The sequence below is a fragment of the Aspergillus nidulans genome, chromosome VIII (genome assembly GCF_000011425.1).
Source record: "Aspergillus nidulans FGSC A4 chromosome VIII".
Classification (NCBI taxonomy): domain Eukaryota; kingdom Fungi; phylum Ascomycota; class Eurotiomycetes; order Eurotiales; family Aspergillaceae; genus Aspergillus; species Aspergillus nidulans.
Window position 1 is genome coordinate 1,352,445 of NC_066264.1, and position 13,360 is coordinate 1,365,804.

General features: G+C 52.4%; 8 protein-coding genes across 8 annotated transcripts, besides 1 other annotated feature; 4 read left to right on the plus strand and 4 right to left on the minus strand.

Annotated features, from left to right (window-relative positions):
• Positions 1 to 13,360: part of a sequence feature (contig 1.16 792..451587(-1)) that runs on past both edges of the window.
• ANIA_10156 (putative ethanolamine kinase) lies at positions 433 to 1,994 on the plus strand (the record flags this gene model as incomplete). Its single annotated transcript, XM_653653.2, has 5 exons — positions 433 to 606; positions 653 to 764; positions 836 to 1,293; positions 1,345 to 1,682; positions 1,730 to 1,994. The coding sequence occupies 5 exons, from the start codon at positions 433 to 435 to the stop codon at positions 1,887 to 1,889; spliced, it is 1,242 nt and encodes a 413-aa protein (XP_658745.2). The 3' UTR covers positions 1,890 to 1,994.
• Positions 2,023 to 3,156, minus strand: ANIA_01140 (protein qutC; the record flags this gene model as incomplete). The annotated part of the gene is made up of 2 exons (XM_653652.1): positions 2,023 to 2,076; positions 2,107 to 3,156. The coding sequence occupies 2 exons, from the start codon at positions 3,154 to 3,156 to the stop codon at positions 2,023 to 2,025; spliced, it is 1,104 nt and encodes a 367-aa protein (XP_658744.1).
• On the plus strand, positions 3,766 to 5,037 carry ANIA_01139 (protein qutH; the record flags this gene model as incomplete). Its single annotated transcript, XM_653651.2, has 1 exon — positions 3,766 to 5,037. Exon 1 carries the CDS (start codon positions 3,841 to 3,843, stop codon positions 5,035 to 5,037), a length of 1,197 nt encoding a protein of 398 aa, XP_658743.1. The 5' UTR covers positions 3,766 to 3,840.
• ANIA_01138 (quinate permease qutD) lies at positions 5,214 to 6,918 on the minus strand (the record flags this gene model as incomplete). The annotated part of the gene is made up of 3 exons (XM_653650.1): positions 5,214 to 5,570; positions 5,625 to 6,341; positions 6,391 to 6,918. The coding sequence occupies 3 exons, from the start codon at positions 6,916 to 6,918 to the stop codon at positions 5,214 to 5,216; spliced, it is 1,602 nt and encodes a 533-aa protein (XP_658742.1).
• On the plus strand, positions 7,363 to 8,352 carry ANIA_01137 (quinate dehydrogenase qutB; the record flags this gene model as incomplete). The annotated part of the gene is made up of 1 exon (XM_653649.1): positions 7,363 to 8,352. The coding sequence occupies one exon, from the start codon at positions 7,363 to 7,365 to the stop codon at positions 8,350 to 8,352; it is 990 nt and encodes a 329-aa protein (XP_658741.1).
• Positions 8,408 to 9,616, minus strand: ANIA_01136 (inositol monophosphatase family protein qutG; the record flags this gene model as incomplete). The annotated part of the gene is made up of 5 exons (XM_050613211.1): positions 9,445 to 9,616; positions 9,247 to 9,387; positions 8,758 to 9,196; positions 8,571 to 8,699; positions 8,408 to 8,522 (listed from the first exon to the last, which is right to left on the minus strand). The coding sequence occupies exons 1-5, from the start codon at positions 9,611 to 9,613 to the stop codon at positions 8,408 to 8,410; spliced, it is 993 nt and encodes a 330-aa protein (XP_050469044.1). The 5' UTR covers positions 9,614 to 9,616.
• Positions 10,076 to 10,537, plus strand: ANIA_01135 (catabolic type II 3-dehydroquinase qutE; the record flags this gene model as incomplete). Its single annotated transcript, XM_653647.1, has 1 exon — positions 10,076 to 10,537. One exon carries the CDS (start codon positions 10,076 to 10,078, stop codon positions 10,535 to 10,537), a length of 462 nt encoding a protein of 153 aa, XP_658739.1.
• Positions 10,843 to 13,320, minus strand: ANIA_01134 (transcription factor qutA; the record flags this gene model as incomplete). The annotated part of the gene is made up of 1 exon (XM_653646.1): positions 10,843 to 13,320. The coding sequence occupies one exon, from the start codon at positions 13,318 to 13,320 to the stop codon at positions 10,843 to 10,845; it is 2,478 nt and encodes an 825-aa protein (XP_658738.1).

Sequence of the window (13,360 nt, forward strand, 5' to 3'; positions counted from 1 at the left end):
ATAACGTTACAGGACGACCAGGATACGAGAGGGGCGTGCCTGCTCGCCAATCAGGCAAGGGAGGCACGAGACCACCTCTCCATTATTCTCCAGCTTGACGACATCGTCGCCTCTTCTGGCCCATCGACCCCCCTTTCAAGGATCTCTTGGTAGACTTAGAGGTTAATTTTTCCACCCTTCTGGCTTGAGAACTTGTTAGAATTCTACCAGAACTCGCGAAAATCTATCGTTGTCTACTGTGACTTGTCCGCCCATCTGTGCTGGGGAAATTTTGGGTGCCTACTTGCCTGTACCTAGGTTCCTGACCTGTGCCGCAGTTTGCGATTTGGCCGTGAGTGCGCTCCTTTTCCTATGCGTTGAACGATGTTGACGGTGCTGGATATTGCAGACGATTACCATTTCCGCGCTGTTCAGACGCCGTGCCTCAACAGGATGGGGTTGGTCAATGGGTCAGATGCCTCTACCCCTCGATACATTGCCCAATCGTACAATCATGCGGATTCACACGCCTCCGCACTGAGGCTCATCCTCACCTTGAATCCTCACTGGGAGGGGCCAGAAAACAAGGTCGAGTTTGTGCGATTCACGGATGGGATCACCAATACAGTGCGTCGCTCAAGAATTACCAACGTGCATGTTCTAACCCCCGCAGCTCTTCAAAGCTATAAACCGCAAGCCCGGCTTGACAGAAGAAGAGATAGACAAGGAAGCAGTACTGATGAGAGCGTACGGTAATCATACAGAGATTCTCATAGACCGCGAAAGTATGCGAAGCCGGCGAGCCCCTTTTTCCACTGCCCAATGCGACATATGCTAAAGTAGAATGGTCCACCAGGAGAAACGAACTCGCATGCGCTCCTCGCTAGATATGGCTTAGCACCTCCACTCCTGGCTCGGTTTAAGAATGGTCTTTTGTACCGGTTCATTCGCGGCCGCCCGGCCACCCATGAGGATCTGGTTACCGAGAACGTCTGGCGCGGTGTTGCGCGCAGACTGGGGCAGTGGCATGCTGTTCTTCCCATCAACGCAGCCAGCACAATGCCCACATCGAAAGGGACTTCGCTCATAGACTCTGTAGAAGTGGCCGCGGACGGCCAGCCTGTGAAAAGAGACGACTTGAACGTCATCCAGCCGCGGCGACCTGGACCTAGTCTTTGGGCTGTACTGCAGAAGTGGATTCTTGCATTGCCTACAAGTACCGAGGCCCAGCAGCAGAGACGGCGCAGTTTGCAAAAAGAGCTGGAGCGAGTCGTCCGTGAATTTGACGACGGAAATGGACTAGGAGAGGATGGGGTATGCCCTCCCAAGTTAAACTCCTGGATGACCTTTTATTGACTGTTGCAGTTGGTATTCGCACACTGCGACCTCCTTTCCGCCAATGTCATCATCCGCCCCTCAGAAGAGCGCTCCGACGATGGGACGGAAACAGTCAACTTCATCGACTATGAGTACGCCACGCCGTCACCGGCAGCCTTTGACATTGCCAACCACTTTGCTGAATGGGGCGGTTTTGAGTGCGACTACAGCATGATGCCCACCCGGACGGTCCGTCGACAGTTCCTGGAGGAATACGTTCGGAGCTACGCGCAACATCAGGGCATTCCAGAGTCATCACAACCAAAGATTGTTGACCAACTATTCGAGGATGTAGACCGCTTTCGAGGTCTGCCTGGTTTATATTGGTCAGCGTCACCCCCAGATTAAGTGGACGCCATACTAACAGTTGCAGGGGAACTTGGGCATTGATCCAAGCGCAAATCTCGCAGATTGACTTCGACTACGCTTCATACGCGGAGACTCGGCTAGGCGAGTATTACGCATGGCGGGCCGAGACGGAAGGAGCAAGAGGCGAGAAACCCTTACGAGAGCGACGCTGGGCAGAGGAATGAGTGCAGGTATCATCTTCAACAGTGAATGTTTGTACAGCGTGTTTCAACAGCGTGCATGAGCCATCATTACCAGTAATTAGACAAAATAAAAATCTCTAGATCAAACCCTATCGTCCTTTCAAGATACCACTACCTACAGCCGATGCTGAACAGCCAGCTCCTCCTGCACCTGCACCTCCACCCTCTCCTTGCCGTTCATGCTAACATTCACAGTTACCGGTGCTGGCACCTCAACATCGAGTCCTAGCGCCGCAACAACCCTCCTCCAACTATCCATCCCACGTCTCGCATGCTCCCCCACCGTGTTCACATCGGGATCATTACACGTCCTTGAAAACAGCTCTAGACTCACCCACCCCTCGAACCCGATTTCAAAGAACGCCCTCGCGATCTCCAACACAGGAAGATACCCACCCCTCTCCTCTTCACAGGGGAATAACCGCGCATTGCGACTCCAGCTCATTCTTGGGGGTTGGCCCTCCACATGAAAGGGGTGCTTCTCGTCCAGCGGCGCCGACAACCGCTCGCCATCGACAAGCTGGATGTAGAAGATTTTCCTGATGTCCAGTTCTCCACTGGAGACGAGAGAACGGAGCGTCTCCATGGACTTGGCCACGGCTTGCTCAGCATCCGGCGTCTTCCCAGTGACGGAAGCGGGGTCCGCGTAGATCCGGCCAGCGATGTTGAAGCTATCCAGGCAGATCCCGAAATTCTCTCTATCAACCAGCTTGACGACATTCCACGCTGCTTCCCATGTATCGACATGCGTCGACCAGCAGAGCGCCTCGTACACAAAGCGGAAGCCCTGCTTTACACCGATATCTGCGATCGTCTGCAGATCTGAGACGATAAGCCTTATGTCGCCGCTTGTTCGTGCAGCCCCGGTGACAGGGTCATTCTGGAGGAAATTTGCGGGGATTTGGATGAGATCTGTGCCTATAATGCGGGCGATCGCAAACCAGAGCGGGAGTTTCTCAGTGAGCAGGTACGTCGTCTGATTTGTGTCCACCAGACCCTCGTAGAAACCGAATGGTTGCAGGCAGATAAATGTGAGGTTAAGTTGCTTGGCGAGCGAGGAGATATACTTTGCCGCTTGAGTGAGGGAGCCATTGAATGACGATGAGGCGAAATGGGAGAGGTCATCAATAAACAGCTCGATCCCCGCGAAGCCATGAGCGGCCGCGACGCGGAGCTTATGGTCAAGAGAGTGCAGGCCCGGTTTTGACAGGGACATGGTTGGGATACCGATTTTGAGGTTTGCGGGCATTTTGAATTGCCGACTCTTGGGTCTCTGCTGGAGATCTAAAGGTATATATTATATTAAGAATAGAATGAATGAGCTGATTGAGTTGAAGACTGATCGAGGAGGAGATGGCGGTGATTATGTACCCTAGGCGAAGTAGGTAGGTAGGTAGGGTATGTTTGCTCTTAGAGCTGTGGCTGATCAAATGCAGCTGAAGTAAAGGCAATCTGCATGTGATACGTAATCGTATTGAGAATCACACTCGCAGCAGAAAAAGCAAATGGCTTATTTATTAATGTAGGATCCAGGGCGGTTAGCTACGGAATCCTCAGGAGAGCGTCGTGATGATATAGGTGCTGATTGGAAATATTGATATCAGAGGAGTATACCGGGTAAACGCTTTGAGAGGTTGCCGGGTGAGCATTTTGCCCGTTCTCCCCATACCAGGTCACCCTCTCCGTAAGGAACTCCATATACACAGCTGTATGCACTCTGTACTCCATACCCCGCAAATGCATCCACAGACAGCCACATTTCAAGTCCCTAAGTCTGCTGCGCCTCAAATTACATAAATCAGTCCCACAGTGAATCTCACGCTCTCGGTAGATCGCGACTGTCGTCCTACATCAAGTAGCCGGTCTATCCTGCACCGATTCTCCGACTTGACCATATCCCTGTTCTGTTTATTTCCAGCCACCGACATGCACAATGGTGCCCTGCAGCAAGGAAAAGGACAAGAATATCCTCATTGTCATCGTCGGTGCCGGACTTATTGGGCCCCGTCACGCACAATCCGTGCAACGACACCCACGAACCCAGCTGATCGCTTTTGTTGACCCTTCACCCTCTGCAATCCCGGTCGCAGAATCATTTGGCGTTCCTTGCTATGATTCTATTACGTCTATGTTAGACGTTGTCGGTAAGACAACCGGGAAACCAGACGCGGCGATCGTGAGCACGCCCAATCACACGCACGTGGACGTCACGCTCCAGCTGCTGGAGAACGGAATCCGCAATATCCTCCTTGAGAAACCGATCAGTGACGATCTGGAGTCGGCCGAGCACCTCCTCGCTACCGTCAAGGAACAGAAATGTAAAGATGAGAAGAGAGGCAAGGATGCGAAGATCAACATCCAGATCGGCCACCACCGCCGCTTCAATCCGTACATCCAAACCACAAAGTCTTTGTTAGAGACAGACTCACTCGGCACCGTCGTTGCAGTGAACGGCCTCTGGACACTTCTGAAGCCGGCCTCTTACTTCGCGCCGCCGCTCGGTTCTTGGCGCGCAGATAAGAAGAAGGGCGGCGTGCTGGGGATTAATCTTATCCACGATATCGACGTGCTGCAGTTTCTGTTTGGGCCCGTCAGTAGGGTCTACGCGGAGGGTACACTCCTGCAGCGCATGCGCCAGAACCCGGAACATACCGCCGAGGAAGGCTGTGCTGTGACGCTGCGCTTTGCGTCTGGGATAGTAGGCACATTTCTCATCTGCGACGCGACGCCTTCGCCGTTGAACTTTGAAACAGGAACGGGCGAGAATCCTACGATTCCGCCCGCTCCTTCCAAGAGTGCAAGCGACTGTTATCGAATTCTTGGAACCAGAGCGAGTCTCAGTGTGCCTGATATGACGCGCTGGAGCTATGACCATGTTTCTTGTGGACAGGGGAAAGAGAAAGGCTGGAATACGGAGTTGGCGATGCAGCAGATTTCAGTGAAGGATGCTGATGTGAGGCCGTTTGATGCGCAGTGGGGATATTTTGTTGATGTTGTTAGTGGAAAGGGTGAGGATGGCGAGCGAGGAGTTGGCTGTGGCGTTGAAGATGGGGTGAGGGCGCTCAGAGTTGTTCAAGCTGTTAGGGAGAGTATGGAGGGAGGCAAGCCTGTGGATGTTCAAAGTGTATAAATGGTAGGCAATCAGGGAGGGAATGACTAGGGCTGTAAGTAGTGACCGTATGTAGTTGTTCTAGTGGTGTACCATATTAGACAGACAACTATCACGTAAATATTCACAAGAAACATCGTCTTTCGGTTCATATTATATCCTCATAACATATATACATCACTTGAAACCAAGCTTACTTAAGCCTCCTCGACATACTCCTTCGTCACACCTCCCTTCCCACTCGCACCCATATCCGCCCGGAACGCCTCCTCATTCTCCCTCAGCTCCCTGATTAGCTGCGAATGGGCGTGCCAAACCGGTTTCTTGTCAAATAGAGTCTCCATGCTCTCCAGCGGCACGCCCTTCGTCTCGGGAATGAGGAAGAAAACAAACACGATCGAGAGGATCATCAACGATGCAAAGAAGAAGTAGACTCCGTATCCCATGGACGTGAACATCTGGGGCGTAAAGCGAGAGATCAGAAAGTTCCAGAGCCAGTTTGAGGCGGCAGCACAGGCTTGTGCAAGGGAGCGGACGGTGGGATCGAACATTTCCTGCGGACACTGTTAATATGTGCTTTCTTTGGAAGGCCACGAAGGAGGACTTACCGAGTTGATGACCCAAGGCGTGCCGTTCCAAGATGGTGTATAGAAGGCCGTCCACAGGTAGAAGAAGAATATAGCCGCAATGCCACCGCTATCAAGCTGCGTTCCCTCGGGGTTGTTCTCTGGCTTCGCGATCTTGATGTATCCGCCCACAATCCAAAGGCAGACTGAACCGCCCGCCGCACCAACAAGCAGCAAGTTCCGTCGTCCAAAATGATCGATCAAATACAACAGCCAAACAAAGGTAATGACCGCCTTGACGACACCGAAAATGCCCGTTGTCAAGAGTGAGGTATTGCCACCCGATACGCCAATACTCTTGAAGACGCGCGGGCTGTAATAGTTGATCGCATTGATGCCTGACCCGTTCTGCCAGAGGAACAACATAGACCCCAAAAAGAGGCGGTAGAGAATACGCTTGTTCGTCCAGGCTGCTTTAAAGGGTTTCCAGAAACCAAGCCCAATTTTGACACGCTGTTGTTCGAGCGACTGCTCGATCATGTTGATTTCCTCGACCATATAGATATGGTCGGCTGGCAGGTTGCGGATCCAGGCCAGGGTCTCAATGCCCTTTTCACGGTTACCGCGGAGGAAGAGCCAACGAGGAGATTCGCGGATCAAGAGGGCGCCGATAATGAGCAGGCCAGCAGGAATCAATTGCACGGCAAAGGGGATGATCCATTGTTTGTGGCTTGGGGCAAGGGTTTCGTCCACGCCGTACTATTCTTGTTAGCAAACCTGGAAAACCAGAGAAAATAAGGGGAAGTACATTGATCCAGAACCCAACGACGCCACCAATCTGCCAACCCAGCTCATAAACCCCAACAAGGCGACCCCGAATAGCGGGAGGTGCCATTTCTGAGATGTAGATAGGACAGATGTTCGACCCGGCGCCGACGCCAATGCCCGCAAGCACTCGGCCACCATAGATCAGCCCTAGCCCTCGATCCCCATTCGCACCGAGCATCATGCCGGCACCAAGGAAGAAAATAAGAGCAGAGAACATAAGACCCCAACGGCGGCCCCAGAAGTGGCCGATGGGGTACGCGAAAAGAGCGCCGAAGAAGGCACCTGCTTGATATAGCGAGACGATATTCGCGCTGATGAGATCCGTATTGAGCGATTCCCAATTAAATTCATTTTGAAAGGATTGCAGAGACAGCGTTGTGCCGATGAAGGCGCTGTCGTAGCCGATCATGCATGATGTGAAGGAGGCGACTGCGGCCAGGAGGTAGACGCGCCAGTTGTAAACCTCGCGGGGAGTTGGGCGGTCTTCGACCAAGGCGAGGATGGACATTTTGCCCTGATTAAAGGTAGAAGAATAGGACGTGGTGATGGAGAAGGGGAGGAAAATAGCGGAGACTCAAGGGAACCTTATATGCGGCCGGGGGGAGGGCGGCCTGGGTAAAGGAAACCCGGGGATGAAAGGATTTCACTGGGCATGACTCGAGCAGAGATTGTGGGGAAAGCATTTACCACCCTGAGCTAAAGCAGTTTAAACGAGCGACAATCTGTAAAAATCCCCACGGGGTGCTGGGTTTCGATCCCGGTTAAGCGAGTGCAGGTTTTGACTCTGCATGACCCGCTGCCACTAGGGGGCGAAAGTGTTCTTCCGGGGGTCGCAGCCGGCTAAACGCTCCCCGTATAAATTATAACACCCCAGCTTTTCCCTCTCCTCTCCGTCACTTCCAAGTACTTCCCCATTTCCCGCAAAGGGAAAAATCATTATATCATAACAAACATGGAGCCAATCACCATTCCCACCGACCGCGACGGTGTCGCCTACCTTTACGGTCACCCACTGCGCAACTCGCTCTCTCCTCCTCTTCATCAAACAGTCTACAACGCGCTTGGCCTGAACTGGACTCAGATCCCTCTGTCTACAGCCACTGGTACATCGTTCACGAGATCACCGGAAATATCCACCTTCCTCTCCTCCGTCCGCTCCAATCCCAAATTTGTCGGGTCGTCAGTTACAATGCCCTGGAAGGTCGCGATCATGCCACACCTCGATGACTTGACCGAGGACGCGCGGCAAGCCGGCGCTTGCAACACAATATACTTGCGCAAGGAAGACGATGGGAAGACACAGTATGTTGGCACAAATACTGATTGTATTGGGATCCGGGAAGCTCTGCTACAGGGGTCACCGAACGGTGCGGAACATTTCAAAGGAAAGCCTGCGCTTATCGTTGGTGGTGGGGGCACTGCGCGAACAGCGATCTACGTTCTGAGAAAGTGGCTGGGCGTTAGCAAGATCTACATCGTCAACCGGGATGCGAAGGAGGTGGAGGCGATTCTCGCGGAGGATAAGCAGCGAAACCCGTCGCCGCAGGTTGCGTTGGTCCCCGTCTCAGATCCGTCTGCGGCGGCGACGCTCGAGGCACCCGTTGCTGTTGTTAGCGGGATCCCCAATTACCCGCCGCAGACAGAAGAGGAGATCAGAGCTCGCGAGACGCTGCGCGTGTTCCTGAATCGGCAGACGCATGAGAAGGACCAGGGAGTTATCCTGGAGATGTGCTACCACCCTCTTCCCTGGACGGATATTGCGCAGATCGCCCAGGATGCGCGGTGGAAGGTTATCCTTGGCTCGGAGGCGCTCATCTGGCAGGGTCTCGAGCAGGCGAGGCTCTGGACCGGGAAAGATGTAGTTAGTGAGCCGGGGTTAGTGGAGAAGGTGCAGGCGTTTGTTGCGCAGACGATTGCTGAGCGGTCGAAGTCAAATTTGTAGACTGTCATTATAGAGATAGAATCATATAAGCATTGTCTAGAGTTCTATTATTAGTCTATGATTGTCTCGTCGGTCTTTCATAGTCTAGCTGGCGGACGCGGCGCCAGACTTCTCGAACTGTTCGTTCTTGTGTCTCTCGACCTGTTTCTGTTTCTGAGGGTCCGGCGGGTCTGTAGAACAAGTCAGTATCAAGCAAAAGGATGAATCTAGAGGCATACCGAATAGCCAGATATAACCGACTGCCTAGCTTCACCGGCTCAATCGGCCCCTCTATGTCCTCCGGCGGATTTGCCGCAGTAACCAACCCCCCAGCTTCAAGCAGGATTGCAATACCGGCTGCCACATCCCTGAGCTGTCATTAATCATCTGGAGCAACCACAACTGCTACTGCTATGGTGGACTCACCACTCCCAACAGCCTCCCTCCCACCAGATGTCCACAGAGCCCATAGCCGTGTATGCGAGGTCCATCGTCGCACTCCCCAGGCTCCGCACCCCATGCACCATGCCTCCCTTCCCACCTCGAGATCCCCGTTCAGCCGCCATATTCACAAAACTCTCAATCTTCCTTTGCAGAGTACCGTCTGGAATATCGCGCCGATCCTTTCCCCACTCGCATGCAAAGATACACTTCGATGGTGCAGTTGCTGGTAGAGGTGGGATAGACGGTTTGCGGATGAGCGGGAGTTGTTGCATTTCGTTCAGCCATGCGCCGCGGTTGAGGCATGACGAGAAGAGCTGGTTTAGCATTGGCGCGTAGATGACTCCGATTACAGGGTAGTGGTTTACGATAAAGCCGATAGAGACGCAGAACATGGGAAAGGCGTGGGTGAAGTTTACAGTTCCTGTATAAGCAGGTTAGGCATTGCATCCTGGAGGCAGGAAAGGAGCGTACCGTCTAATGGATCAACACACCAGGTCGGCTGCTCATCGATCAGGTATTCCCTGCTCTGTCCCTTAGCGTAGCTTTCCTCGCCGAGGAATTTGTGGGCTGGGTATTTGGTCTGTATGGCTGTTTTGATTAATGACTCGACATCTTCGTTTCATCAGTTCGATCTTGGATAAAAATGCTGTAACCTTGAAGAGGCCATACCCTCGTCAGTCTGCGTCACCAAGTCTACTGCATTCTCTTTCTCGGCGTAGACCTGCTCAGAGTTGCGATCGTTGACGCGCTCAAGCAATAACTGGCCCGCTTTACGGGCGAGATCGGTTGCGAAAGCATAGATCTCGTCAAGCTCGGTTTGCGGGATGGGGCAGTCCATTTCTTGCACGCGGTGTATTCTATTATGGTGAGGAGGAAGGGGAGGAGGAGTGGAAGAGAGAGGGGAAAGAGTCAAGAGGGAGGTTCATGATGAGGTGGAGTGGAGATCATCCAGCAGGCCGCTGATAACCGAGTCAATATACTAAAAAAACGGTTTATACCATAGCGCTTGAGAAGGCGCGACAAGGAATTGACTGGTCCTAATGCTTCTAGAAGGTTACTTAGAAGAAACAGTACCTGGAGATCAATTGATGTCTTTCAATTTTGACCGCCCCATACTGCAACCTTCATCTTATGCCGTTTTGACTGGGGCAATCTCTGTTGCAGCCGGCAGAGCGTTCTGCCACCACTTTCCCTTATCCGTTTCCCCGCAATTTTATACTCCAAGTCCAGAGACAAGGACTAAATAACAATCTACCCCCCAAAACCAATCGGCCGTAAACCTTCATTGCTACTCTGCACAATGGAAAAATCAATCCTCCTCATCAATGGCCCGAACCTCAACCTCTTGGGCACCCGCGAACCGCACATCTACGGCTCAACCACGCTCTCCGACGTCGAAGAATCCTCCAAAGGTCACGCAGCTTCGCTCGGCGCCTCCCTGCAAACATTTCAGTCAAACCATGAAGGTGCCATTGTTGACCGAATCCATGCCGCTCGCGGGAACACCGACGCGATCATCATCAACCCCGGTGCATATACACACACCTCTGTCGCTATTCGGGATGCCCTGTTAGGAGTTGAGATTCCCTTCATCGAACTCCATGTGAGCAATGTCCATGCACGAGAGCCGTTCAGACATCACAGTTACTTTAGCGACAAAGCGTCAGGCATCATTGTGGGACTGGGTGTGTATGGGTACAAGGTCGCAGTGGAGCATGTTGCGTTGAACTTCAAGCCTCTGGAGAAAAAGGCTGCTCTTTAAATTCTTCTTGGATTATGATACTCCTGCGACGTATCATGTAATTTATGTCAAACAAAGTTTGCTCCATATAAAATCATCTGGGGTTGAGTGATTCTGTCGCTATCTGCGACTCACGCGGTAGTGTATTCCCCGGCGACGTTAATGTTTGTTGTGTCGGAAGGAGAAATGAATCAGTCTGGCTGGTGTACCGATACAGCTCGGGATTGCCGGCTTCCGGAACGAATCCCAGATTCTGCATGAATTCGGGCTGGTTGTCCATCCTAGTGCTAGTTAGTTTTATAACTTGCGTGCAGAAGAGAGGTTGGTTACCTATCTGTCCCATCAAGCGAGGCCAACTCGTCAAACAAGGCATCGAGGTCAGGAGCAATCCTTGGTCGTTGTGCTGAGCTAGTGCTCTCGATGTCGGCTAAAGAATTGAAGTGCAAACTGGCATCATCATACGTTTGTTGATAGTGATGACCGGACGCAGGAAAAGGCGTCGTCAGGTCGGACATTATCAGTGCTGAGTTAGGCTTTCCAACGACCGAAGAGCGATGTTGATGGGTGATTTGCTGCGAAGTAGGGTTCGTTTCAACTCCAGACGCGATATTAAGAGACGATGCTGGCGTCGGTAGAGATAATACAGCGTTTTCATCGTTCGAAGTCCGCATCCAAGTTGGCGAAAGATATGAGTCAGTGGTTGAAAGATTCCCAGTTCGAGATTCTTCGATTAAGTTCGTCAAACGCATATTGTTTCCGGGCAGGCTTATGGCCATCGGACTCCTTGGATGGGTACCTTGCTGTGTAGCGTGTCTCGGTCTTCTCTGCGAGCCAGTATTATGGATCCAAACCGTTGCGAGATGGGCAGAAAACGATTGGAGTTTGTGGTTGATGCCATGAGAAGCCTCAAAGGCCCATGGGGCAGTTTTCTTCATGCAGGGAAGTGGAAGGCCTAAAGTCAGAGCTATACCGAAAGTCGGGCAGGTAGCAGAAAGGCTATAGGTCTCCATGTAGGCTTGAAGTAGTGAGACCAACCGCTTGGAGCCTTCCGAAGCACGTCGTAATCCGTTTCTTTCGTTTTTCTGGACTGCCAGCTGTAAGCTTATAGCGGTTGCAACGGCCTCGTACATCATCTCTAGGCCGAATATGTGGGGTGATGCCGGCTTGGTCGAGACTGTCTGCAGGTCTATCCGATAACTTGTAGGAAGTGCCGAGACCCAAAGCTGCAGTTGTCGCTCAAGAGTCCCTAGATATGACATGGAATTCGCTGGTGTTTGCCTCACGCAACATAACTCATTCAGAATGCACATTAGCGAGAGCAGACGGTTGAAAGTGCTGAGAGCATGGAGGGGCCCGCGTTGGAAAGAGCGGGATGATTCTATCGGGCGAAGTCCAGTCTGGTCTTCCCAAGGGTGCCATTCTTCCAAACCATCTTCATTTATTAACCCAACCTTTGTCAAGTCAGTCTTGCGCAGCGAAGGCAACAGGCCTAATTTAGCAGCAACTAGAGTCTCCAGCACAAAGCACCCTAGAAAAACATGTTTGGACCGTCCAGCGGTCTTCTCTACTCCCGTAGCATCGGAAGGATCATTTAACCCTAGACTCTGGGCAGACCTAACAGCCTGTCCTACAAGCATCCACGCTGCTGCGCAGTCCTGCTGGCCAAGCTTTATCAATGACAGGATTAAGAGCGCTTGAATATGGCCGAGCTGGTAGGTCCCACTCTCTGTTGGGATAAGACTCCGTGCTTTGGCATATAGTTGATCAGGATCAGGTCGGTCCTCTGGTAAGTCTGATAACTGGCGCGTAGTGGATATTGAGGTTTGTTGGATTGAGGCAAGTGCTAGAACAGCCCACAAGGCCGCGTTGTCCCCTGCGGCGGATGGAGAGTTGTATTGGTCATCGTCACCTTGGCGGAAAGCTGTTCGAAGAATATCGTGTTTTTCTAATATTGGGAACCAACATTGCGTGTAGGAAAAGTATATATCAAGTAAAGGCCAAGGGTTAGGAGGCAAGCGGTGTTCTTCTCGGGCAGAATTGGAAGCGATCACAGGCCGATCGTGGGATGATCCGTTAGTGGTAAGGTCTTCGATTTCTCCTAGGGGAATCGTTTGCGTGCCAGAGTCCCTGACGAGACGGGTTGTGGATGGCCTAGGCAGCCTCACTGGGGATGGCCCAGACGCTAACGGGCTTTGACTCGCAACCGCGATAGAATCTGGAAGCTGCCACTCAAGCGTCTCCGGAGAAAGCACACTGCTTTCTTCAGCATCCGCTGGGGAATCGATTTCTCCTCTCGCGCTTCTTTCTTGGTCCCCTTCCGGTTGCTCGAGAAACGTCAAGAGACGTTCAATCTCTTTCAAGACAATGCTGTTTTTCCAAGACGAGAGCAGTGTATCAGACCCCTCCGACTCTTTCCCCATGGTTGCCAGGTGGCTGGGAATATTTGCCGCCCTCAATAATGTCCGGACGACCTCCTCACTGCCCTGTATCTTATTGAACACAAGCCCCCATAGCAACTCCAACGTGCGAATGTATCCAGTCGGGAGGCCGCGCTTCTTCGGATTGGCTCTGTAGGTACATGGTCGCGAAAGAGAGGCGCACGTCGAGCATATTGGTTGAGCTCCGTCGCATTTATCCTTCTTCGATCTGCAGCTATCGCAGGCTCGAGAGACTCGTTGGCGTTTTGGATTAGACGTAGGATCTTCGGCCGTGGCGGTCGGTCTGCCATCCTCGTCGACCGCATCGGTTAATCGCCGTTTCGACCTGGCGTTACCACCGGAGGTTTGGCGGGTATCGCTACTCATAGTCGATACAATGATGCGCTTAGGTGCTCGGAGCACATGC